Source organism: Neltuma alba, unplaced genomic scaffold (genome assembly GCF_004799145.2).
Source record: "Neltuma alba isolate B1F8T4 unplaced genomic scaffold, ASM479914v2 tig00006103_pilon, whole genome shotgun sequence".
NCBI lineage: Eukaryota > Viridiplantae > Streptophyta > Magnoliopsida > Fabales > Fabaceae > Neltuma > Neltuma alba.
The window spans coordinates 184,214-208,595 of NW_021634350.1; the positions used below are offsets into that span (position 1 = coordinate 184,214).

Sequence of the window (24,382 nt, forward strand, 5' to 3'; positions counted from 1 at the left end):
ATATAATTATTTTTTATATCACATCATATTTATAAAAATACTTACTATTTATTAATAAGATTTTGATACCAACAGCGGAATTAAACTCACCATCTTATAAATCATGAGCTAATTCTTACTAATTTGAGAAAATTTCAGTGAATTTTTGCTTGACAACCAGAATACTCCTGGAAAAGATCAAGCGTGATGAAACGTAACCAAAGCTGATTCGTTTTTGGCATAAACGCGTGCCACGTAGATCACATACAGAGGTTCGTCGCTTTTAAATACGAATCTCACCAATTCCGGCTCACTCTCATCTCTCAACTCTAAGAAAGTCGCAGTATTCACTCACTTTCTCACTCTCTCCATCTTGTTCCATATTGCCTTCTCCTTCAAACCCTCAACAATGGCTTCCTTCTCCATTCCACCCTCTGCATCCTTCTTATTCTCTGTCATGCTCGCTTTTCTGCTGATTCCTTCATCCGAAGGCCGCGATTACTTGGTCGGAGGCTCTCAGGATTCTTGGACGCTCCCTCGTCCTTCTCCAGATTCCCTCAGTCATTGGGCCCATAGGCGGCACTTCAGAGTCGGCGATGCTCTCTGTAATTCCTCAATACTCTGCCTTCTCTTTTCTCTCTTCTCAGCCTTATCTGTTTTAATTTCCTTCGGTTTTCCATTTGCTGTTTTCACACACACGCTCGCTGCTTCGCCTTTCGAAAAAACAATAACCGTTACGTTTGATTGTTCTTCACATTGCGCCTTTATTTCTATTCATTGCATTTAAGTTCCGATGAAATTGATTTATTAGCTCCAAGAGCGTGTAATTTTGTATCTCGTATGTATTATAGTATTTCATTCGCTCACATTCTCTGGACAAAATTTCGGTGAGATTTTTGCAGTATGGAAATACGACGGGAGAACAGAGTCTGTGCTGGAAGTGAAAGAGGAAGACTATAAAAGCTGCAACACAGCGAAAACGATATCAAAATACAACGACGGAGATACCAAGGTAGAGTTGAATCGCGCTGGTTCATTCTACTTCATTAGTGGATCAAATGGCCATTGTCAGCAGGGCTTAAGGCTGGATTTGGTGGTCCATTCCGGTCGGCACAGCGGGAGCGTTCATGGGTCGCCTTCGCCGTCTCCGTCGCCTGCACCGGTTCCTTCTCCGTCTCCTTCACCGGTTCCTTCTCCGTCTCCTTCACCGGTTCCTTCTCCGTCTCCTGCACCGGGGCCAGCAAAGAACGGCGCGTCGCTTTGGGCTGTGGTGGATTCGCGGGCCTTGTAACGGGTTTGGGCGTTACGTTGGCTATGATGATCTGATGTTAGCATGCGTCTCTCGTGATTATTCAGTTTTTGTCTGCTTGCGTCCATATTTGAACTAAGCAATTAGCTGGAATTGCGAGAGATATAGTAAGCTTAGCTTAAGAAATATTTCTCAATAAAGTTATTATTTAAAACAATTATTCAGTTTTTTGCCAATTAAATCTCTTGTCTTTTGCACAAAACAGTAATACAGCATATTTATTTGTCCCTCACAATAGTCAAAATTAAAATTTTAATTAAGAGGAGTCTTCATATTTAATACCCAGTAATATCTTAAACATTCCTCTAATTAAAAAAAGTATATGTGGTTAATTTAAAAAAAGTATATTTCATTTGTTTATTTATTAAATTATTCGAACATATCTTTTTTTTTTTTGCCGGAATATTCAAACATATTGCGCATATTGCAGGAATTATTTCGGCTTGTCGTTTTAGCATTATTGTCTTTTGAAATGTGGCATTAAACAAGTTCGGTTAAAAGTGTTTCACATGTTATAAAAAAAAATGTTTCACATATACTACTATCAATACATTTATATTTTACTGGCTGATAGTTTTGTGGCCTTAAGGAACATGCATCATTCATCTTTGCTTTTGAAGATTAAAAATTTTTTTTTCTGGATCTTATATAAATATTTAATGAGATCAAGTTATTCCAAAAGTGAAAAAGTTTAGATATTTGCAATCAATTATCTAAAAAGATGGTAAAATTGATAGTCATAAAATTCAAGTCGGGTGATTTACATGGAAAAAAGCAACGGGAGTTATCTGTAATTGGAAAGTATCTAATAATATCAAAGAAAAGTTTTATCGCATTGCTATAAGACAAACAATACTATATGGCGGTGAGTGTTAGGATTTAAAGGGACAAATGAATATAAAGTGGTTGTAGCCAAGATGAGAATGTTAAAATAGATGTGTCGTCATACAAGAAAAAATAGGATTCGTAATAAATATATATGCAGGAAAGTTGGAGTGACTACTATTGAAGAGAAAATGGTAGAAAACAGTTTGAAATGGTTTGGTCACGTGCAAAAAAGGCTTTTGGAAATGCTAGTGAAAAGAGTTGATCAAATAGTATGGAGTCCTCTAAAGAGTAGAAGACGGCCAAAGATAACACTTAAAAAAGTTATTAAGCTGTATTTTTCAATTAACAATATATCTAAAGATTTGGCTTTGAATAAAGACGAATAAGGTCATGTGATCCATTATAATTGACTCTACCTAGTAAGATAAGGCTTATTGTTACTCTTCCATCCAAAATATCCCTAAGAAAGGTGAAATTAGATGAAGAGGATCAATTACAATAAATGTAGGTAAACTTAATAAAACAACATAATAGGTATCAAATTAAAAATTGAAAGAAAGTATGCACATATATTTTTCCCTTTAAATTATCCACCACGTAGATGCTATTTTTCATGTTTCATGATTCTTGTCAATTTTAAATTCGAAGAATGCATTAAATTTTTTTTATTTTATGCTTTTCCCTTGATAGACTCTGTCGTAGGAGCTTATCAAAAATTCTAGTTTGCAGAAAATATGTAGTAATTGTGCAAGTCCTTGGTCGATCTCTTGAGGAGCTAAGATTCCTTGAAAATCAGTTAAAAGAGTGTTCAACAAATTAAGTTGAAGAAAAGTTATCCTATGCAAATTGTTGGTTCAGAAATTCCTTTGAAGAGTAGATTAAGAAAGAAAATGATCAGAAGCAGAGTATCAAAAGAACAGAATTGAAATCAACGAGTTGAGAAACTTCCTTCGGAGAATTCCCTAGCCTTCATTGCCTATTCATAATTCGTTTGCATTGATTAGAAAGATAAATCTGAATATGCCTTCACAGATTTAAGAACATGAAATGCATTCAGAGCTCCTAGATGAATACTAAACAGCATCCATTAAATTTCAATCAACTCAGTTACAATCTGATTTGAACAAATCGAAAATCACAACTGAATCTACTTCGAAACAAAGAGTATTAGACACCTAAACACATAGCACATTCGAAATCCTGATTTAACAATCATAAAGAAGTGCATAAACTCAGCTAATAAGATCAGAAATCACATGTTCTGAACAGAGAAGAGTATTTCCAAATCTAGAAAAAAAAATAATCTGAACAAACTCTCTTTCAAGCTCCATGACTCAGGCTTCGGTTGAATCTCCAAAGGAAGAAGAAGATTCAGCTCCTCATGGCCGCAGGAATGGCTTGGGTAGATCTTTGGATTTGCTTCGCCATTGTAGAACTGATGCGAACGGGAGGTGTGGCGGAGAAGGCGAGATAATCTGAAGTCGAGAGAGAGAAAAAGGTGCAAGTGAAAGAATGTGTAATACCCCCCGTGTGTATCTCTCTTTCTTTAATAATAATATATCATTTTCATAGATCCTCCGGTCCCCCCACTTCTTTCTTTAATTTCTGTCCAATTCCATTCGGTCCCCACAGTTCATTTTCAACTTGAATTCTTGGTCAAAGAAGAACTACCCACGTGTCCCTCAATGCAAGTTGAATTTGTGTACAGCTGGCTAGCACAGTTGGTTTCAGACTTTCTTCAAAAACTCCACATTTTGGTATTCTGAAGTTGGCTCTGTATTTTCCCAATTTGCCCCTAAAAAAATTGTAAATCTGAAACAATATTAAGGCTCTCAAAATATCATTTTTTTAACTTAATTCCAGTTAAAATTTTTCTAAACTCCCATTTATTTTATACAAGCAAAATGTGATTAAGGAGTTTCATCATCCCTTTATTAAATTTAGATTAAAAAAATAATTTTTTTCAAATCCAGCCCATCAAAAATTCCCCTCCATTTCCCCCCATCATTTCATGTAGCAACATCCATAGAAAAGGTCAAACAGTTACTATTATACATGAACACAGAACGTAGTAGAGGAGTCTCCTAATATTTCTTCATTAAACACTCTTAAACTTCCACGTGTTGATCTCACAAAGCCTCCCATGTCCTACAGGCTGCATCCTACATTTGTACACGATCCCATTATTTTTCGCCTTATATTCTTTCTCACCACTCCTATATAAAAACTACACAACCCATCAGAAACAGATCGATCCATAAAAGAAACATAATCAACATCAAAACAAGACTACTACGTTCTTACAACCGCCAGTTCGAGATCATCATCTACCATATTCAAGTTCTTTTCTTTTTTCTTTTTGTTTCAGACAAGAATACTATACTATAATATGGTTGGTCGAGGGAGAGTGAAGATGGCGGCTTCTCCTTCTTCTTCATCGTCTTCGTCTTCCTCAGGACGACAACATTCGACAGAGGTACTGGGCCAACGTAGGAAGCTGCCTGTGTGTCCCATGAGAATGGCCCTTGGTGGGTTTGCAGCAACAGTTGTTCTGGGTTACGTCGTCTTGTACGCCAACAAGAAGCCTGAGGCTTCCGCCATGGATGTCGCCAAGGTTACCACCGGCATGTCCCATCCAGATAACACCCATCCTCCTAAATAAAGACCCCCACATATTCATCACATGTGTCATTCGAAGATCATCGTGCGCATCGAGATTAAGAAATGAGCGGCCGTTCTATTCATCATGATTTATAAGCACTGTTATTTGTTAATGATTTTACATTATTTATATACTACATTCGGTTCTTAATATAAGACTCTGTTTGACTTTTATTTTGGTCCTAAATATAAAATCCCAATCCACTTTGTCTCTCATATTTATTCAATTTTTTCCAAGATAGTTATTCTAATAATTATAATTCTAATCAATACACTTGATTGGTAAGGATATTTTAAGAAAGACAATACTTATTTAGGACAAATAACTAACTCAACTTACTTCTTTAATCTCCTCAAATTAGTCAACTGGCTCTTATAATTAGGACCGGAGGTAGTATGTTAATTATACATGTAAGGGTCATATGAATATGATTCAATCTGTATATGTGATCAGCTTCACATGTCAGATTTACAAAAAGATTAAATCTTTGCCATTAATTACGCGTATTTGTGTGTTTCACACTTGCATTTTGACGAAAATAGATCACCCACTTCCATCCTTACTAAAGCATTATCGTCTTAAGACTATGGTTGTTGTTGTCATATATATAAATATATATCTGGTTTTCTTTACTTTTTGATATATTTCGTCCTATCCACGCATGCACATTTAGTTCTTTTATAATGTTTATCTGCTACATATAAGAGTCAGTATTTGGGTTTGTTTTCGTTTTAGAATCACCCCAATTTACTGTCTTTAAATTTCTAATTTTTCTTCTAAATTTTGCTATTTATATTATTACATAGTAAGGGGAATTTTTATAATTAAAAAGAATATTTTGAGAAAGCTAAAATATTTTTTTATAAATAACTAACTTATTTAATTTTTTCTAATGTTTATAAATTAGTTATTCAATTCTTATTTTTAGAACTTGAGAGAGTATATACTTAATTTAACGTTTTCTTTTAAACTATACAGGCACATATTTTTTGTTGCGTGAATGCATATATATTCCTCATGGAATTCATGGATGGCATATAATATATTTGCCTTTATTAGAAGAACAAAAACAAATTTAAATTGGTACAAGGCTGTTGGCACAACTCAGTGTTCTCTGCAAAATGAATAGTAAATTCCTAATATTGATTACTAATTCTCACAATTTGAAATAATAAAATTATAACAACTCTAAATTTATTTTAAATTACATTTTTTTTTTTGCCAAATTTTAAATTACATTTTAGATCATGTAAAAATATATCAAAATCATAATAATTATCAGATTCATTTTAAAACTTTTGAATTGAGGCCATCACAATAACATGATATTTGAGTTCAAAGAACAATTTCATTCTCTCCCCATAATTTCAGTTGAACTCAACCATTCAACTATTGGCATATTTTAAACCAATAATTCAATGAAACGTAGGCATTCCTTTTGCCCCGGGTGACATATGGATCCTCCATTCCTTATAATTTATCTTCAATTAATTCACATAAATAAAAAATTATTTAAAATCAGTTCATCTTCTTGTCTTATCTTTCCACAAATACTATTATAGGAAATAAATTCTAACTCAATCTTACTTTTTCAATCCTTTCTTTTATCGTGATTACTCAATGTTTTGGCTTTTAGACAAAAAGTTTGCCTTTTTATTTTTATTTTTTTCCCCCGCCCGCTGTACTGTATGATATAGATACGTTGATGATGAGTGATGATAGTGAATTTGCCATATCTTTAAAAAAGGTGGCAGGATCAAAGGAGATGGCTTTTGCATGTGCGACGGTGCATGCTTGCAGGCAGCAGTTCGTGCAGGCATCACCGTTTCGGCGGTTCATTGTTTCTCATTCTCTCTCTCTAGCTGTCTGATTTCCTTTTCCATTTTTTTAATGAATTTTTTCAATTTTCATTTCTTCCGTTTTCTTGTTCTCTTCTGCAGTTATGTTCCCTCTCTCTCTTCTTCTCTTTTCTTCCCACAAGGATGACGTGAGCCTCCCACAGATTCCGCTGTGAGATCTTACTGCTTCTCTCTCTCTCTCTCTCTCTCTCTCTCTATTCCTTTATATCACACTCACCGAAAGATCGCGTATTTGTCTTCAAGGTCTGATTCTCTTCTCTTCTTACTTGAATTTTGATGAAAACTAGTGTTAGAACTCAGATTTACTTCGGTTTATTGCTTGTGGTTCACACTGGACTTTTCATGTGGGTGCTACTGTTGAGAGTTGATGCATAATAAGTAATTAGTTTCTTGGATGAATAAATGGGATGTTGTTCTTTAGATGTATTGATTTGACTTGCGTGCACTTATGAACCGAGAAAACAGAGGTTCCTCTTGACCCCCTTTGTTCGGTTCGCGTAGAGGGGTTCCAGGGCGTGATGTGGGGTTCTTACAGATAAATAGAAACTCCAACACATAAAAATGGTATGGGGTTTAAATGGGCATTTCCTTGGATAATTAATATATCTGACTTGAGTGTGGATTTTAGATATCTCCTTGGCTGAAACGACACAGAATAATCGTATAATTAGTTGATCCGTATAATCAAAATAAGCGTCTACTTGAATAATGATCTGGTTCATTCGTACAGTGAAATATTTAAGTGCTAAGGTGACTGAGTCACCAAAATAAGATTAGTAAATTCAAGGGGAAGAATTACTAAATTTAAGTGCTACCAGTCATTGGCTTCTGTGGAAGTCAACTAGTATATGTTGGTGCTATCAATCTACATTATAGGGTAGAAGTATTTTCACGTTGTAAAACTTGAAGAGAGTAAACAAGAGCTTTACTTTCTTTATATGCATGCCATTATGATAATACTATTTTCCAGAACTTGAATTGCAACTAGCACCAGATTCATTCAGGAGATTTTTATTAGTCATTGTTACGTTTCGCTTGGCTGCAGGTTGTATATATCTGGTATGCATGATCAATATTCAAAGATGTTTGACTGTGGTTACAAGTCACAATACGAGGGAGGCCAGCGGGAGAAATTTGTGAGGTGCCAAATATAGTGCTGCAAGTTTACACTTGTAGAGATATGAATCAGAAGATTGTTAATAATATTTATATGTACTTTCACTTGATTCATTGCTTCAAAATTATCAAACTTGAGCATTTTGAAGTTGTACGTTGCTTTACATATGCATAATTTGGTGCTTATCTTAGTGATGGTAGTTTGGCAGCATAGACGTTTAACTGTAAGATGCTTTTCAGTTAGTAAATGTTTAGCTTATTGAGGCCTGGGTCGTAATATGTAAATGTTATATTTGATTAGGCACTCTCCATTTTGAGAACATGCAATTAATCATTACTTATATTGATATGTTTCTCGGACTCTCTCATTTAATTTTAGGTTGGATCACATGGACTCCAGACTATCTTCATCTTCTGATGTTGGACATAATAAGTGTGGATTTGGTACAATGAGATTAAGCCATGGCGGTTATGCACGCATTGGAACCACTGGATCCTTTAAAAGGGGGATGAGAAAGGGATCTGAAGGGCTGAAGTCAATTGGCCGATCACTTGGATTTGGGGTATCTAGGGCAGTATTCCCTGAAGACCTTAAAGTGTCAGAGAAGAAGATATTTGATCCTCAAGACAAATTTTTACTCTTGTGGAATAAGCTTTTTGTAATCTCATGCATTTTGGCTGTCTCCATTGATCCATTGTTTTTTTATCTCCCTGTGATCAATGACTCAGTAAACTGTCTTGGTATAGATCAAAACATGGCAATCATAGTCAGCACTCTGAGAACAATCATTGATGCTTTCTACCTTATACGCATGGCTCTCCAGTTTCGTACTGCATACATAGCTCCATCGTCTCGTGTTTTTGGACGAGGTGAACTTGTTATAGATCCATCACAAATAGCCAAGCGATACATGCTGCAATATTTCATTATCGATTTCCTTTCAGTGTTGCCCATGCCACAGGTTGAGAAGATTCTGTTAACCTGAACCAATCTCTATTTTTTATGCTGTAAGATTATTTTCTTTGGATTTTTAAATGATTGTTTTGTATTCATTCCCCTTGAAGTAGTAGAAAATCCGGATACATGGAAAATCCTTGGATAATACTCATAACTGAAAATATAAGTTGTCCATCATTTTTCATGTAGCAGGCACTTCTGTAGGCGTAGACAGATAATGAACTTGAATAGCATGTCTGTAATCTTCTCAAACTTTTCTAAATCCCAACTCAACCACTCTAATTCTACCATAACTAAAAATGACTTAAAGTAGCCCAATTAAATCTGTAAGCAAAATCACAACAAAAATTATATTTAAATTATGAAAATAATATATAATTGATAATGATCTCTTTCTCCTCCATCAAAAATCCAAGGAAATTGGTATTTATTGGTAGATTTGTTATCATCTTTTTTGTTTTGATTGGATTTGAACTACTAGCAACTCTTTTCTGGCCCTATGCAGCATGTATGTTCTTCCATAGGTATCATCTCTTTCAAAATTATTGACAATATATAGATTTTTGTATCACTGGAAAGATGGTGTTTCCATATTGCTGCATCAATTCTAAGGAGTACAAGGAAACTCAGCTCATATAGCTTCCCTTTCTCTTTACCCTTTTTGTCCATGTATCCAGATTGTAGTTTGGAGATTTCTTCGGAGGTCAAAAGGTTCAGATGTATTGGCCACAAAGGAGGCCTTACTGTTCATTGTCTTGCTTCAATATGTTCCTAGATTGCTTCGGATGGTACCATTGACTTCAGAACTTAAGAGAACCGCTGGCGTCTTTGCTGAAACTGCATGGGCAGGAGCTGCGTATTATTTGCTATTATACATGCTAGCTAGTCATGTGAGTGTTTGTTTTCTTTTCATCATGTTTGCTCCTGTTCCATTGTAAAGAAGAGTGGGTTACGAATAAAGCATAATGGTGTCATATAATTCATGTAACTGATTTCACTTAGTAGGATAAGTCTTGTTGTTGTTATGTCTGCTTCTGTTAGTATTCCAGCCTCAATGTAATTAAGCTATTACATATTCTCCAGTTCTAGCTGCATTATTGTGCTCGCTGTCCAATAATGACTTACCAGGTTTTCCAGGATTTAATTTAGTTCTTTTCGACTGATTATTTTTGACAGATAGTTGGGGCTTTTTGGTACTTGTTAGCTGTTGAACGCAATGACTCATGCTGGCAGAAGGCTTGTAGTGAAAATGGATGTAACAAAAATTTCTTGTACTGTGGCAACGAGCACATGGAAGGTTATAGTGCCTGGCAAAATAGAAGCAGAGATATTTTCAATTCACAGTGCTCTGTGAATACTGAAAATCCACCTTTTGATTATGGAATTTTTACCCAAGCATTTTCATCTGGGATCGTTTCATCTAAAACGTTCATCTCTAAATACTGCTACTGCTTATGGTGGGGGCTCCAGAATTTGAGGTACACAAATATGTTTATTCCCTTTGGAGGTTTTCTCCACTGTCTCAGAATTTATGACAAGTACATTGTGATTTTTGACACTTATATTATATCCTTTCTTCTTATACATTATGATAAAACTATTCATTGATTTTCGCTTAATAACTTCAACTTTTCATTGAAATACAGTACACTGGGCCAAGGGCTTGAAACCAGCACCTATTCTGGGGAGGTTATATTTTCAATAGCGCTAGCCATTTTTGGGCTTATCCTCTTTGCACTCCTGATTGGTAACATGCAGGTATACATAAAATAGTGTAGACTAGCATATCTGCATTTCAGATTGAATTATTACTATGTTGGTAATATACTAGATTAACCAGTCTCTGGAAACATGAATCATGCAGCATCTCATTACCTGCATCAAACACGGAAAGAAATTAGATGGCATTGAATGTTCCAACATGCAATCCATTTCATATGAAAGGTAGTTGAGTGAGATTAAATAACACTGAGTGTTGTTACCATGTAAGTGCCAGGGCAGTAGGAGATGCCATATGATATTATGTTACGTCGTGATCTTTTGCCTGTTAAATCATGTCTATATGACAATCATATGTATTCCTGTGAGAACTAGTTATTTTGATGCACAGAAAGATCCGAGGTGGTCCTGCAATATGCGTCTTTTATAATTGTCAAGGTTATTCGCAAAGGAGTGAAAAGCGATTGATAGTAAGAAATACTGAGGCTTTGTGACGTTTGCTTTGATTACAGACGTACCTTCAGTCTCTTACCATTAGGCTTGAGGAAATGAGAGTCAAAAGACGTGATTCAGAACAGTGGATGCATCATCGCTTGCTCCCCCATGAGCTTAGGGAACGTGTTAGACGCTATGATCAATATAAGTGGTTGGCAACGCGTGGTGTTGATGAAGAAAGTTTGGTGCAGAGTCTACCGAAGGATCTTAGACGGGATATTAAGCGTCATCTTTGTCTGGCTTTAGTGAGAAGGGTACGCTGTGAAATACTTCAATTTGTGCATTGGTCCAAAAGAACAGAGAAACACCTATTTGAGCAAAACATTGAAAAGACCATTTTGGACTCTCAAGTCATTATTCACTGACTGCTTCTCTTGCATTGCAGGTTCCACTATTCGAGAGTATGGATGAGAGATTACTTGATGCAATTTGTGAGAGACTGAAACCATGTTTGTTTACAGAGAGTACTTACATTGTTCGAGAAGGAGATCCAGTTGATGAGATGCTTTTCATCATCCGTGGTCGCCTCGAGAGTGTCACCACTGATGGCGGGAGAAGTGGATTTTTTAACCGCACTTTCCTAAAAGAAACAGACTTCTGTGGTGAGGAGCTTTTAACTTGGGCCTTGGATCCCAAGTCTGGTTCTAACCTTCCATCTTCTACTAGAACAGTTAAGACACTTGCAGAGGTTGAGGCTTTTGCATTGATATCTGAAGATTTAAAGTTTGTTGCAAGTCAATTTAGGCGGCTCCATAGCAGGCAGGTTCAACACACCTTCCGCTTTTACTCACAACAATGGAGAACTTGGGCTGCTTGCTTTATTCAAGCAGCCTGGCGTCGTTATTGCAAGAGGAAGATGATGGAGCTTCGTCGAAAAGAAGAATCCGAGGAATCCGGAGGAGCTCGCAACAATCCCAGTGGTGGTTCATACAGCCTTGGTGCCACCTTCTTAGCCTCAAGATTTGCAGCCAACGCTCTTCGTGGTATACATCGCAATAGGAATGCTAAGACTGCCAGGGAATTGGTGACACTACAGAAGCCACCAGAGCCTGACTTCACTGCAGATGAATGATGCAAGACTAGAATTTTACTTGTGAGCCTGGTTTCATTGACCTACCTTATTTTTGTTGGAGTGATCAGGAAATGCTAAGTGTAATGATTTTACAGTTGCAGTTTTGCGGCTTGCCAGAGTTTTTTTTTTCCTTTTTTTGTTTCCATAATAAATACTTTATTACCAAACTTACTGATATAGTAAATACATCAAGTACACTCATTCAGTTCCTTGCCTAATACCAGAAGCATCAGTCAGACTAATGCTAAATTACTTCCTTGCGAGAGTTGTGAGGCTAGTAAGAGTTATAGACTTACCTGTTCTGTTGTAAATTAAACAGTAAGCCAACTGTCTCTGTTAGGCCTGCCACTCTGGCCGTTTTCAATTGATATGTGGAGAAGTTTACGTGGTTTTATGATCGAAAACTTTTTTTGAACAAAAATTTAAGTGCTGGGTAGAGTTTCAGATATTTGCTTTTTATAATCTTTTGAATTAAGCTTCGATCTATATTATGACGCTATGAGGCCTTCATTGGAGGAAAGAAAGTACTGCTCTGCTTTTTAATCTTAGCTCGGCTATTGCATCATATAACATTTCATTAAGGAAGTCACTTTCAACTTGGAATTATTTTTTGGAGGTATTTACTTTTCCTTGTAATGAACCAACTTCAATAAGAAGTCACCAATGCAAGTGAAAGTCAATTGGATAATATATTACACTGTATTCATAAAGAGATTCCAGGTTAGTGCTTTAAATAACGGTTACCAGAAATATGAATGTGATTTAGAACAGGATTTATAAGAAGTTCCACATTGACTATCGATATAAACTGATTCAATTTCCCAAGACAATCTAAATCAAGGTGTACATTTAACACTTCCAATACTTTCTTTTTCAACATGGGTATGGTGGACTGCAAGATTACTTAACAGGATACATGAATGTCTCGTACAAAAATAATGAGGATATTCAACAAAAAGAAAAGAATTAGGGAAGAAGGATTCCTGGAAAAGCAAAAAAAAAAAAAATCTTTCGGAAAACAACCTATGCTGAAGTGACTAACAGTTCTTATGTTTAAACTTGAACCAATGTTCTAGCCTGGGCATGCCCACAATTCCCTGTTCCAAATAAACAGAAGAGCTGGCTCAAAAGATTCAACTACCCAGCAATTTCTTTGACATTGCCAGGATCAGTCAATTTTCACGGAGGAGTAGATAAGCCTGGTGAACCAAAAGCAGGCATAGAAGCCAATTGTGCCGGTCAACATAAAAAAGGCGTATGAAAGAATAAGCATGTAGCCAAAATAAAAAACCCCAGATACTGGTTTTGTGATCTCAAGTTTTGTGAAGAAGTAAAAGGCTGAATAGAGGAAAAGGTAGAGTGCTGAGGAACCTGCAGTCAAATAGGACCTCCACCACCAAAGATAGTCTTCACTACACAGCTGGAAGTAGCAGAGGACAATGGAGATCTCAGCACAAGTGACAATGAGGATTATGGAGACGATAAAGAGGAAACCGAATATGTAGTAGAATTGATGTAACCAGATTGATGTAAGAATGAAGAAAAGCTCGATGAAGACAGCGCCAATGGGAGTATTCCCCTATTAGAATGGAGAAGATTGGGTTCATGTACCATGCCTGCTCAGGTATCTGCCTGGCAATTTTGTTTGTCTTTATAGGATCCTCAGGCGCTGGCTTTCTGAAACCCGTATAGGCACCAAGGAAGACAAGTGGTACTGAGATTCCAAACCATAAGAAAACCAGAGCAAACATTGTTCCAAATGGCACAGCCCCAGAGGATTTCTGGCCCCAAATTAGAGCATTTAGCACAAAGAATACCGCGAAAACAGTGGCAGGGAACATAAAGGCAGTCTTGAGAGTGATCTTTTTCCACTCTGTGCCCTTGAATGTCTTATAAAGGCGTGCTGAAGAGTATCCACCAAAAAATCCCATAAAGACCCAGAGCAAGAGCATGACTGTCATCAAGCTCCCTCTATTTGATGGGGAAAGAAATCCAAGGGCAGCAAAAATGATGGTGACAAGAATCATTCCAAAAAACTGAACACCTGTTCCAACATATACACAGAGTAAGTCTGAATTTGACGGAGGCCTGAAAACATCCCCGTGGACAAGTTTCCATCCTGTCTCTTCTTGGGCTTCTTCTTGGGTCTCTAACTGGTTATACTTGGATATGTCACGGTAAAGTGTCCGCAACATTATCATAGCCACCATGCCCGAAAGGAAAAGCACAATCATTAAAGAGTTGATAATTGAAAACCAGTGAATCTGATCATCAGCCATTAGAAGATAGGTATCCCAGCGAGATGCCCACTTCACTTCACTCTCCTACAAGGTTAAATTCCAGATGTTATAAGAAAAAAAGATTAAAATCCGATCCTCACTGAAGATGTGCAGTAATTCAGTCATGGCATGGATTGGTTAACTAACTAACCTGGACATCAACTCATATGGATAATTTCTTATCTTCCACCTCCTGAGGAGATTCATTGTTGTAACTAACCTGGAACTCAACATCATATGTAAAGATATTTCCTTCTTCTTCTTCCACTCCTGAGGAGATTCAGAGCTGGTGACTAACTTTCTTGCGTGAGGATCACATGTAGTTAAGCGGGTTTTCTCATTCCATTCGCCTTCATATTGATGACTTACACTATATTAGGGAAATAATGTCAATTACGAGTAAAACCGACAATTAAAAAAAAAAATCAGAGGGAAAAGATCATAATGCAACCTGAAAGGCTTAACCTCAAAGCCTACAATCCTTGATGACCCTGTCACATGATCAGGATGGTGCTTAACCACGAATGTTAAGTGGTTGTTGATAAAGTACTTTTCTTTCCTTTTTCTGTTTACAATCGAGTACAGCAGAAGGTCTAATTAGGTTCAAATCAACCATTAAAAGTTAATATCATTGCATTCTACTTACTCCAGCATATTGTCCTTTAAGACCGACAAGAAAGCCATGAAGATACACTATAGAAGATTCCTGATCAGGCCTCTTAGAGGAACAACCAAAGGAAGATTGTCTAAAATCCTGCAAAAGTTCAAGGGCAGAATGCCAAAATTTATGTCCAAGGGTCGAGAGACACAAAGCTGTGATTGAAATTAAGGTCAAACACTCATTGACTCACATGTTCACGGGTAACTCATCATCTATCTTTTCCTTAAACTCTTTGGCTGTCTTTGCATTGAGAGTGATACGACAAAGAAACATTCACATTTGAGGTTCTCTCATCTTGAACTGGACATGGCATAAAATTTCTTTTAATTTCTGAGTAATTTAACATAATAAGAAAAGGAAGAAAGTCAGAATTTCTCCACAAACCACATAGGGAGAGTTTTCAATACGATCACCACGAAGAACTTCCCCGAGATTCTCTGCACTGTCAATGATTTTATCTGGTCGACAATAAGGCAGTGTATATAGGAGTAAGGAAGCTGTGTTTTTGTAGAACTCAGTTTTGTTTACTTTCACCATCAACGGATCCCCCTATGACCAATGAGCATAAGAATAAAAATTAATGATAATAATAATATCATTAGGAAAATTTCTCATGCAATAATTGAATCAGGTAAATGACTATACTGGTAGTTAGTAAGGGAGCTGGCAATTATGTCAGACTAAGACCTTGGAAGCTACCTAGGAAATGGCAAATTTAGTTGATAACATGTTAATTTATGATTACAGTAGATATAGAATGACAATATATAAAGTATATACAGTTATGTGAGAGAAAACGCATGTCTAATGCCCATGAATTCCATTGCATGATAGAGGCAGAATTACTGTAAAATGGAAATTAACGTTACAGGGCTTTCTCACTCCATTTATAATTTGACACGAACATCACTAATCAAATCCTATAATGGACCTCAATTCTAGTGTCAACTCTGTGAAGAACACATTAGTGCATTGAAGACAAATGCAAAACTGCCACCTCGGACATAAAACTTCTAGTTAGCAAGGATTTTATTACCCACGATCCCGAGAAGCAAAATACAACAACGAAATCGGATCTCACCAATTCACAAGATGATAGAGGACAAACTCATTGCATGTTGATAGAAAATCAAAATCACTATAATCCAGATGATAAATTAACTAAAATCACAAACCAAAAAAGGTAATGAACAGGGGGAAGAATCATAAATAAACCAATACGATCTAGCACTGATCTGACCCGATACTCACCGCAATTCCGCAAAGGCAAAGACAATAGACATGCATTCACATGGCCAACAAAGAAGGTGAAATTACCTTCTGGAAATCCTGGGGTGCCACACCGGGAAGGTAAAAACAACTACATGGACAACGAGCAGAACACATGCAGAGATCCATAGATGAAAGCGAGAGGTCCTCTCGCCATGCTTTCGACAAACGAAGATCCAAAAACTCTCTTTTCCTGTCTCTCTCTCTCTCTCTCTCTCTCTCTCTCTCTATCAATCTATTTGCGAGTTCTATGAATGTTTGAGTCTCCCTCGGCTCGCTGGGTGTGATGTCTTCTCATTTCTCGTTCATAAAAATTGGAACTTCCGACACACAGCTTCGGGTTCTCAACACAAAAATGGTGGGATTTGCGTGACATTTGGGTGATGGTTTTGGTGCAGTTATAGCCGTACGATCATCGATCGGGGTAAAGATGTCCGGCGAAGATTGGTTCAAATGATCAGATATAACTGAATTACTACTTACTAAGATTACTTTCATTAATTTCTACCAACTTTATAAATATTTTGGTAATAAATTCCTTTTTGTCTTTATTTATTAAATCAAAACAAAATTAGTAGACTGGTACTTTAAATTACTGAACCATTAAAAGTTAGCATCTTTACCCAAAAATTCTCAAAAGGCAGCTTTTTTCATACGGAAAGTAAACAAATTCTTTCATATTTCAAAATATTAACTTTGATCTAAAAACAAAGCCTGTTATCTGCCTCTCATATCTCTGGCTAGCACGCACAAGTATAGTAAAATTCGTTTGTTCCAATTGACAAAAAAAAAATCTATATTAAATCACATTCATAATGGGAAACTAAATTCATATTGCTTTTTAAGAATCATTTTGCCAAGGAAATAAAAATTCTATCAATAAGATAAATCATATAATAACTCAAATAAACTGAAGTGTCATTTCTTACATTTTAATTATCAAATTAGTTCATTAATAAAGCTAACCCATGTCAAAATAATTCTTTTTAAGAAAATACAATAAAAAGATATTAGACTGTGAAAAGTATACAAATGCTTACAAACATCATATATTTGTTATTGTATAATTAAAAAATAATAATAATACCAAAAATTCAAAAGTTAATTTCGATAAAACTATTATCACTATCTTTATTTCCCATTGTTTTTTGAAAATAACGACACACTATAAAATATGTTTCGTCACCTTTTTTTTTTTTTTAAATAGTATGTGTGTGGGTAAAATTGACAATACAGGAGAAAAGACCAAATTCAGTTGGTGAAAGTTTGGTAAATAGTAAGCCATAAGCAAACACCTATCCTTGCTTTGAAGAATGGGATTGATGTGAAAGCTCCAACTTTTCTTTGTCCACACGGAGAGCTTAGTTGGACGCCAAATAACTTTACAAATACATCAAACTAATTTTCAAAATATTACTTTCGATTAAAAATAAAAATTAATTGATTAATTTAAATAAATTAAAATTAGTTAAATTAATTATTTATAATACATAGATTTTTTTCAAAATTTCCTTACTAATCATGTGTTTAGTTAGAACTACTATAACTATAAAATATTTACACGTACACCTACTATAAAAAACTATTTTGAAAAAAATAGACCAATATGAAAAATAAAGTAAAATTAGAGTTTATATTTAATATCATACTCCCTCAAAAATCCCGTCTAATTAAGACCCAATTCTTGAGTTTGGTTTTGGTCCTAAATAAAGACTCATTTTTCATATTTTTTAAATTCTCTATTAATTACACCTTAAAGATCTTCCCTCAACCAAATCAAATAAAAAAGGGGAGGGATATTAAAAAGAACTTATTGGTATTTAGGAAAATGTGTCCATTTCTTCTATAAGGAACTACTTTACCTAATTCCTTAATCTATCAAATTAGTTAAATAGGTCTTATATTTAAAGACCAAGATTAAAAATCAAACCAGTTTTCATGTTAAATATCAGAGATAGTGTATACCCACAAAGAAGACACTAACGCCGGTCGATCCTGGCTTCATGCTTTGTCTGAAACTTCATGGGCATGGTTCGAGCTGGGAGCCCTCGTCCATGTCATTTGTCCATCGTTTGTTATCATTGTTTGCTTGTGCTATTACATACGTTAAACATAACAAGATACCGTCGGTTTCCTAATCTTAAAGTGGATACTAACTTTGATCTAATTATAAGACATTGGTTTCTTATTATTGAAGTGAGTACTACCTCCAGTCTTAATTATAAAACTTTTGTTGTCGATCACAAACAAAGTCTTATAATTAAGGACCGGGAGTATATTAAATCTTCTTCTCAATAAAATCTTATTTTATTTTTTATATTTATTTTTTCCAAACCGTTTTACCTAATTTATAAACTAATATGTAATCAAGTGCATTAAAAAAAATCAAGTCGCATTTATTATACTTAACTAAATTATGGGACTTCCTTAATTTGCCCAAATTAAATAACTCTTATACTTAGAACCAGAAATAACAACTTGAAATAACATGCATAATTAAAACTGCATTCTCCTTTTTTTTTTTTTTTTTGAGGAGCTTTCATGTTGCTTTGTTACAAGAACATTGGCTTGTGTTAATCTTACATAGCGCATTAATTGGTAATAGTTTTCAAAGTAACACAAGTGACAGGCCCCATATGGCGTGCCTCTCTACCAAGTAAATGGCCCCATAGCGCATTCCCACATCTTCATTCATATTCTTTTCTTTCCTTTCTTAATAACACGAATGAAGTCCATTAATAAAGTGACAGGCCCCATATGATGTGCCTCTTCACCAAGAATTATGATCAAGTGCTATTGAGTCCATGGAAGCGTCTAACCACCTTCTGGACCTGCTTATGTTAAAACTATTGACACGTTAATTGACAAGAATCAGTTAAAAAAACAACTTCATTCACAATCATATTGATCTCTGTTCAACACAAGAAACCTGGGGCAGGCACGGGGAGTGTACAGCTAATAAATTAATGCTCCAACTCAAAATGAGAAGCACAGAATGAAAGTTCAACACCACGAGCTATGACCACACAATGCATCACATTTCATAACCCAAGACATACAAAATTCAGTTATCCTCTTGTACAGGTGCAGGTGTGGCGGTGGTGGTTCTAACATCCTCACGGTGCGAGGAAGCATAAATTCGGCAAATATTGGATAATGAGAGGATGGGTAGTACCCATCCATGTTATCATTAACCACTTCACATGAAACAGGAATCAAAGACCTACCTCTGAAAAGGATCCAATCATGTGAAGATCTTGTGTTTGGCGATCCCAGCAGAGGCAAAGTGCTCTAAATAATTTGACGAATTCAAGAGCTCCCTGTTTGTCACCTAGAACCACCAGATAATACTCAGTATTGGCATAGCTCTGTCATGCACAGTAGAAAAGTGAAAGCAACAGAACAGTACCCTTGAATCCATGATAAGTTCGGATTAAGGAAACGTTTTCCTTACACGGGCACTAGGCATGCATCCCGCATATCCCCAACTACACCATGCTCTCTGCAAACAAGTGAGTTTAAACACAAGATTACAATGCAACCTACTCAATGGTACTTCAGTTAGAGATAGTTTCACAACGCACAACATATTTATCTTCCAATGAATTTCATAGAACAATGATAAAATAGGATGTGTTTTGCATTTTTCTTTTCTGTTTTTGAAAGAGGTGGCCCCGGGGGCGGGGGGGGGGGAATATGTCGAGTTCTTCCGGCAAGAATATGGGAGAACTAAGAACAATGATTGCTCTTAAATAAATTATCATATTATTCTCCATATCATTTTCTTTGTGCTTTCTGTATTTTACTTCTTGATGATAGTATCATCTAAAGGTACAGAATAATATCTCCTGGAAATATGAATTTGAACTCCTAACAGGGTAACATGAAATAACCTGGAAGATAAATAAGTGACTGAGGACTAGACCCTTTTTCTATTAAAGAAGCTACCTCGATCTCCCAAGAAGAAACCGTCCTGTAGTTGATTCCTTTTGTGTATTGAATCCTCCACAGTATACAACCGGCAGACTAGGGGGCAGAGATGCAATGTGCTGCCATGTGAGTAAAGCACTTCGTCTACGAGCACGAGGGCTGAATTGATCCATGTTTGTATTTACTATCTGAAATGAAAATCCTGGCGGTTCAACCCCTTTTAGTTGAAATGTGTGGACATCATGTCAAGGAACCAAGAATACCAAAGTTGTTTCAACATAAGTAAATTTCAGAACAGATTAGTTGACTTTGAAAAAACATAAAGAAATGTAAGGATATGGCCCATGTTGCTATGCAAGGAACTTCAGAACCCCATGAAATGCTTCCGGGTACAGAGGGAGACTCAGAAAGCCAGAAGGTTCCACCTTCCAGAAGCCCTACCTACAATTTTGAAAGCAATAATGGGGATCAACTGATAACTTCAGTGGAGGATAACTTAAAAATACGCCAAATAAATAATATTGAGCTAATTACCTTCTCCTTGTCATAGAAGATTGTGCACTGCTCGTCAGTAGTGTCTTCAGGGCCTTTTCTTGATATGCCAAACTGATCATAACCTGGGTTATTTTATAAAAGAAATTAAGTGCTCCATTAAGAGGCTGAATCAGGTTATACACTAATAACTGGAAGCTGCTCATTCTATCATAATACAAAAGATTTCTATGCCAATTCTTTTTCCATAGTAAACCTTTCAGCATTAGGTTGAAACAAACTCTCCAGAAAACACAGACCATCCCCTTCTTTGTTAAACAGCCACGCAAGCTTTCTCATTCAAGAATTCCCTTTGCTTTAAGCAGATTGTACTTTTATGGAGGAAAATATCTGAATCGTACTTGATCTAGTAAACACACAAATCCACAAGTAGCAGAAAACAGGATTACGAAACCGTTTCCTGGTGAAGAACATTTGTTTTTTGCAATGCAAACCATTTCCAATTATCACCGGATTTAACTTTATTTTATTGCGAAAGTAAATTTAAGATCATTATATCATGTTATGCTTTGGTTATTCTCTTGAATTCTTATGAAATCATCAGCAGTTTCTTTTACACAATACTTAAAGTTGTTTAAAAAATACTGTTGGAAATGATCATTACGACTGAAGAAAGGAAAGCCAGTAATTGAACTAAAACTTTCCCATTTAGAATGAACGGCTCCGAAAAGAAAGAAGAAATGTTGTCAGAAGCACATGATATTATTTCCTAAAAATTGCAATACATAACCATATTACTCGTAATCCAGGGGAAACCTACAATATCCCTCTTATTTTCCCTCTTTATATCAATTCGGTGGCTTCAAAGAATCACCATTTTGCACATATAGTTTCTTGGCACAGCTTTAATATCTTCTTATCTAACCCACACTGAGATTTTTGAATGATACTTGCAACCATTTCAAGACAAGCATATCACAGAAAACTTGAGCGGCATTTAGCAATACATTATATGATAGCCCCTTATCACATTGCCATAGCAACTAGTACCATATATTCCTTGTTGAAGCCTGTGGCTGTCTCCAAACTAGATTTGGTCAGGAGATGCACAATGCTTGGGCACAACCACGCATATAGTAGAGTGACGCGACCAAAAACTAACTATATATAGCTAAACTTGGAGAATAACTTATTTGAAAAGATGTTACCTGGCAAACCCTGCTGAAGAAAATCCAACTGCGATTTCACTCCTGTATCAAGGAATCGAAACAAGACATAGGAGGAATTAAACTAGATCAGAATAATGAAGGTAGAAAGTAGAAACTAGAAAACAAAAAACGATCCACCCAGATCAAATATCAGAGGGGGAAACCAAGTAAGCGAAGACCAGCATTTCAACGAGCACAGTAAGAACCTTCAAACTAAAACATCAGTTTCCCCTATCACTTATTCAATGGACAAAAGCAATAGAATATTGAAATCCAGCTTCATCCGAAAGGAACCAAGAACGAAACCGAAGAAATATACGGGCAACAAAAAGAAACCATATCTACCAAACCCAAATCAAAATCAGGATCCACATCCGCTTAAAAATTCTTCAAAAAAATGTTACACATATGAAAGGAGCAACCTTGTTGAGTGCAAAGGATGGTGGGGGAGTAATTAGTAATAACGCTGATACACAAACCCCTCCTCTTCTCCCAAGAATTAGGACTGTCCGGTGGCTGATCATCGTGGAGATTGAAGGTCATCACAGTCAAAGAGACACTCATCTTTATTACCTATCTCTCTCTATATATTCTTCCTACTTCATGATGATTGATTGATAGTCGATTGAATGAAATGGAAGGGAAGAAAGGAGAGGTTGGAGAGACAGTACAATTATATATTTACTCTTGTCAGCTCTTCCAATACAGAGTACCTCAGAGTCAGAGCGTGGTCGGACGCTTTGAGCAAAATGCCAGAGAGCGAACAGAACAGGAGTTTTCTTTTTCCTTTCTTTTTCTTTTCCTCCCCAAAGAAAACTAGGAAACTACAAAAGAGAGCCTTGACAGGGAGAAAAATGAGGCTTTATCTTTCTGCCTGAAACGCAGAGACTTGTAATAATAAAAATAACTAATATATGAGGAGTAGATTCGGTGCGTTTTGACAAAACGGTGTCGTACATGCTGGAGGCGCGGTGATAGATGAGCTTTGAACTTCGCGGGGGCGTTACCACCAAAACGCATTCCCGTATCGTGTTTGTGCCATCAGCATGTGACGTGATTCGTTCAACACTCGGAATCTGGGAAACCATGACGTCTTTTTCTTTTTCTGTCTTAGGTTTTGGTGAGGAGAGGGGAAAAAAATGATCCTAGGAGCTTTAATTTGAGTTATATACTCCAAAATATAATAAATTAAGATGTTAAATACAATTGAAAAAATATGTTAAAATGTTAGATGCATGTATAAAAATATTGATACATCACAAAATATTTTAAAATATTAAATATATATTCAACACTCGGAATCTAGGAAACCATGACATCTTTTTCTTTTTCTGTTTTAGGTTTTGGTGAGGAGAGGAAAAAAATGATCCTAGGAATTTTAATTTGAGTTATATGCACCAAAATATAATAAATTAAGATGTTAAATACAATTAAAAAAATATTTTAAAATATTAGATACATGTATAAAAATATTGATACATCACAAAATATTTTAGAATATTAAATATATATTAAAAAATATTTCAGAGTACAAAGTGTTAGATGCACCGTGCACCTTCACTGTTTTTTTTATTTTGAAAAGACGGTAACTTAGTGTAGATGAATAAGTTCTATAGAGCCAACCACCAAGTTTTGTTGCAATACATTATATGATATGCGCTGTCTAAGGTTAGAGAATTAAGCTTTACTATTGATAATTAATAAATAGCACATTTTATTAGAATTTTCTAATTTACATACGAATATGTAGAAGATTTGATCCTCCTTTAAAATTTAGGGGGTGTTTGGCAATACGATGAAACCATGGTTTGGGTTCCAAATTTACCAAACAGGGAGGAAAATTAAAAAATCGCGGTTTTGGGCTCAAAATCATGGTTTCAGGAGAAGTGAATTCATTCTGCTTTTGGCTTAAATAAGAGAGTATGATTATACTTGTCAGAGCAGATCTTAACGATAATATGACTTTAACACCCATTAATTATTTTTTATAAACATATTTAATCTTATGTTTTATAAATATACACACATATTAATTATTTATTAATTACATTATCTCATATATTATTAATTATGTTGGTAAAAAATATATTATTAACAATTTTATTCTTTCAAATTAAAATATATTATAAAATCTATCTTTTATATAATTATCATATTAACTCATGCTTTTTTTAGTAATTTACACATATAAAAAGTGTTTTTGATAACAATTATTCAAATACTCTCATTTTATTAGAATCACTTTTTCACAAAATCTATTCTCCAAATCATAATTTGATTTCATCTAAACACTCCCTTAAAAACTTGTCAATTCCGTTAGTTGAAACATCACTTGAGACCTTTTTTTTTGTCACTCAACCTTGTAGAAATTACAATATCTAACGATTTTCTTCCTTTTTATTTAAATGCAAATCTCTGAAATGAATCAATCATCACGGTATGCTTCCCTGATGGTGTCAATAATTGAACCAAGATTCTTTGATTATTATGTTTTTGGCCATAAAAGATTCTTTTGATTAAGCTTAATCCTTTTGATTGGGAAGATT

The 24,382-nt window shown here is 35.5% G+C and overlaps 3 protein-coding genes and 1 pseudogene across 5 annotated transcripts; 2 read left to right on the forward strand and 2 right to left on the reverse strand.

Moving 5' to 3' along the window:
- Positions 1–338: 338 nt before the first annotated feature.
- Positions 339–1,270, forward strand: LOC114749609 (early nodulin-55-1-like). The gene is made up of 2 exons (XM_028938131.1): positions 339–584; positions 882–1,270. The coding sequence occupies exons 1-2, from the start codon at positions 389–391 to the stop codon at positions 1,268–1,270; spliced, it is 585 nt and encodes a 194-aa protein (XP_028793964.1). The 5' UTR covers positions 339–388.
- Positions 1,271–6,724: 5,454 nt separating this feature from the next.
- LOC114749583 (probable cyclic nucleotide-gated ion channel 5) lies at positions 6,725–12,202 on the forward strand. Of its 3 annotated transcripts, none has more exons than XM_028938095.1 (8): positions 6,725–6,880; positions 7,683–7,778; positions 8,133–8,715; positions 9,389–9,601; positions 9,888–10,189; positions 10,358–10,469; positions 10,943–11,179; positions 11,311–12,202. In XM_028938095.1, the coding sequence occupies exons 2-8, from the start codon at positions 7,699–7,701 to the stop codon at positions 11,995–11,997; spliced, it is 2,214 nt and encodes a 737-aa protein (XP_028793928.1). In that variant the 5' UTR covers positions 6,725–6,880; positions 7,683–7,698; the 3' UTR covers positions 11,998–12,202. The 3 variants fall into 3 exon arrangements, with proteins under 3 accessions (XP_028793928.1, XP_028793929.1, XP_028793930.1); XM_028938096.1 differs by having other exon boundaries at positions 6,771–6,788; XM_028938097.1 differs by lacking the exons at positions 6,725–6,880; positions 7,683–7,778 and having other exon boundaries at positions 8,342–8,412; positions 8,501–8,715.
- A 538-nt stretch (positions 12,203–12,740) lies between these two features.
- Positions 12,741–16,577, reverse strand: LOC114749638 (transmembrane 9 superfamily member 10-like; annotated as a pseudogene).
- Positions 16,578–19,067: 2,490 nt separating this feature from the next.
- LOC114749595 (uncharacterized) lies at positions 19,068–22,641 on the reverse strand. The gene is given in 11 exon segments (XM_028938115.1): positions 19,068–19,299; positions 19,302–19,454; positions 19,457–19,537; positions 19,616–19,654; positions 19,657–19,674; positions 19,677–19,708; positions 20,155–20,369; positions 20,476–20,577; positions 20,671–20,753; positions 21,837–21,878; positions 22,259–22,641. Coding segments are annotated over 11 exon segments (936 nt in total). The 5' UTR covers positions 22,401–22,641; the 3' UTR covers positions 19,068–19,270.
- Positions 22,642–24,382: the final 1,741 nt, after the last annotated feature.

Coding starts and splice junctions, on each gene's coding strand:
- LOC114749583 (XM_028938095.1), top strand. CDS start 7,699: ATGCATGATCAATATTCAAAGATGTTTGACTGTGGTTACAAGTCACAA. Junction 8,716..9,388: donor CAGTGTTGCCCATGCCACAG/GTTGAGAAGATT, acceptor CCATGTATCCAG/ATTGTAGTTTGGAGATTTCT. Junction 11,180..11,310: donor GTCTGGCTTTAGTGAGAAGG/GTACGCTGTGAA, acceptor CTTGCATTGCAG/GTTCCACTATTCGAGAGTAT.
- LOC114749609 (XM_028938131.1), top strand. CDS start 389: ATGGCTTCCTTCTCCATTCCACCCTCTGCATCCTTCTTATTCTCTGTC. Junction 585..881: donor CAGAGTCGGCGATGCTCTCT/GTAATTCCTCAA, acceptor AGATTTTTGCAG/TATGGAAATACGACGGGAGA.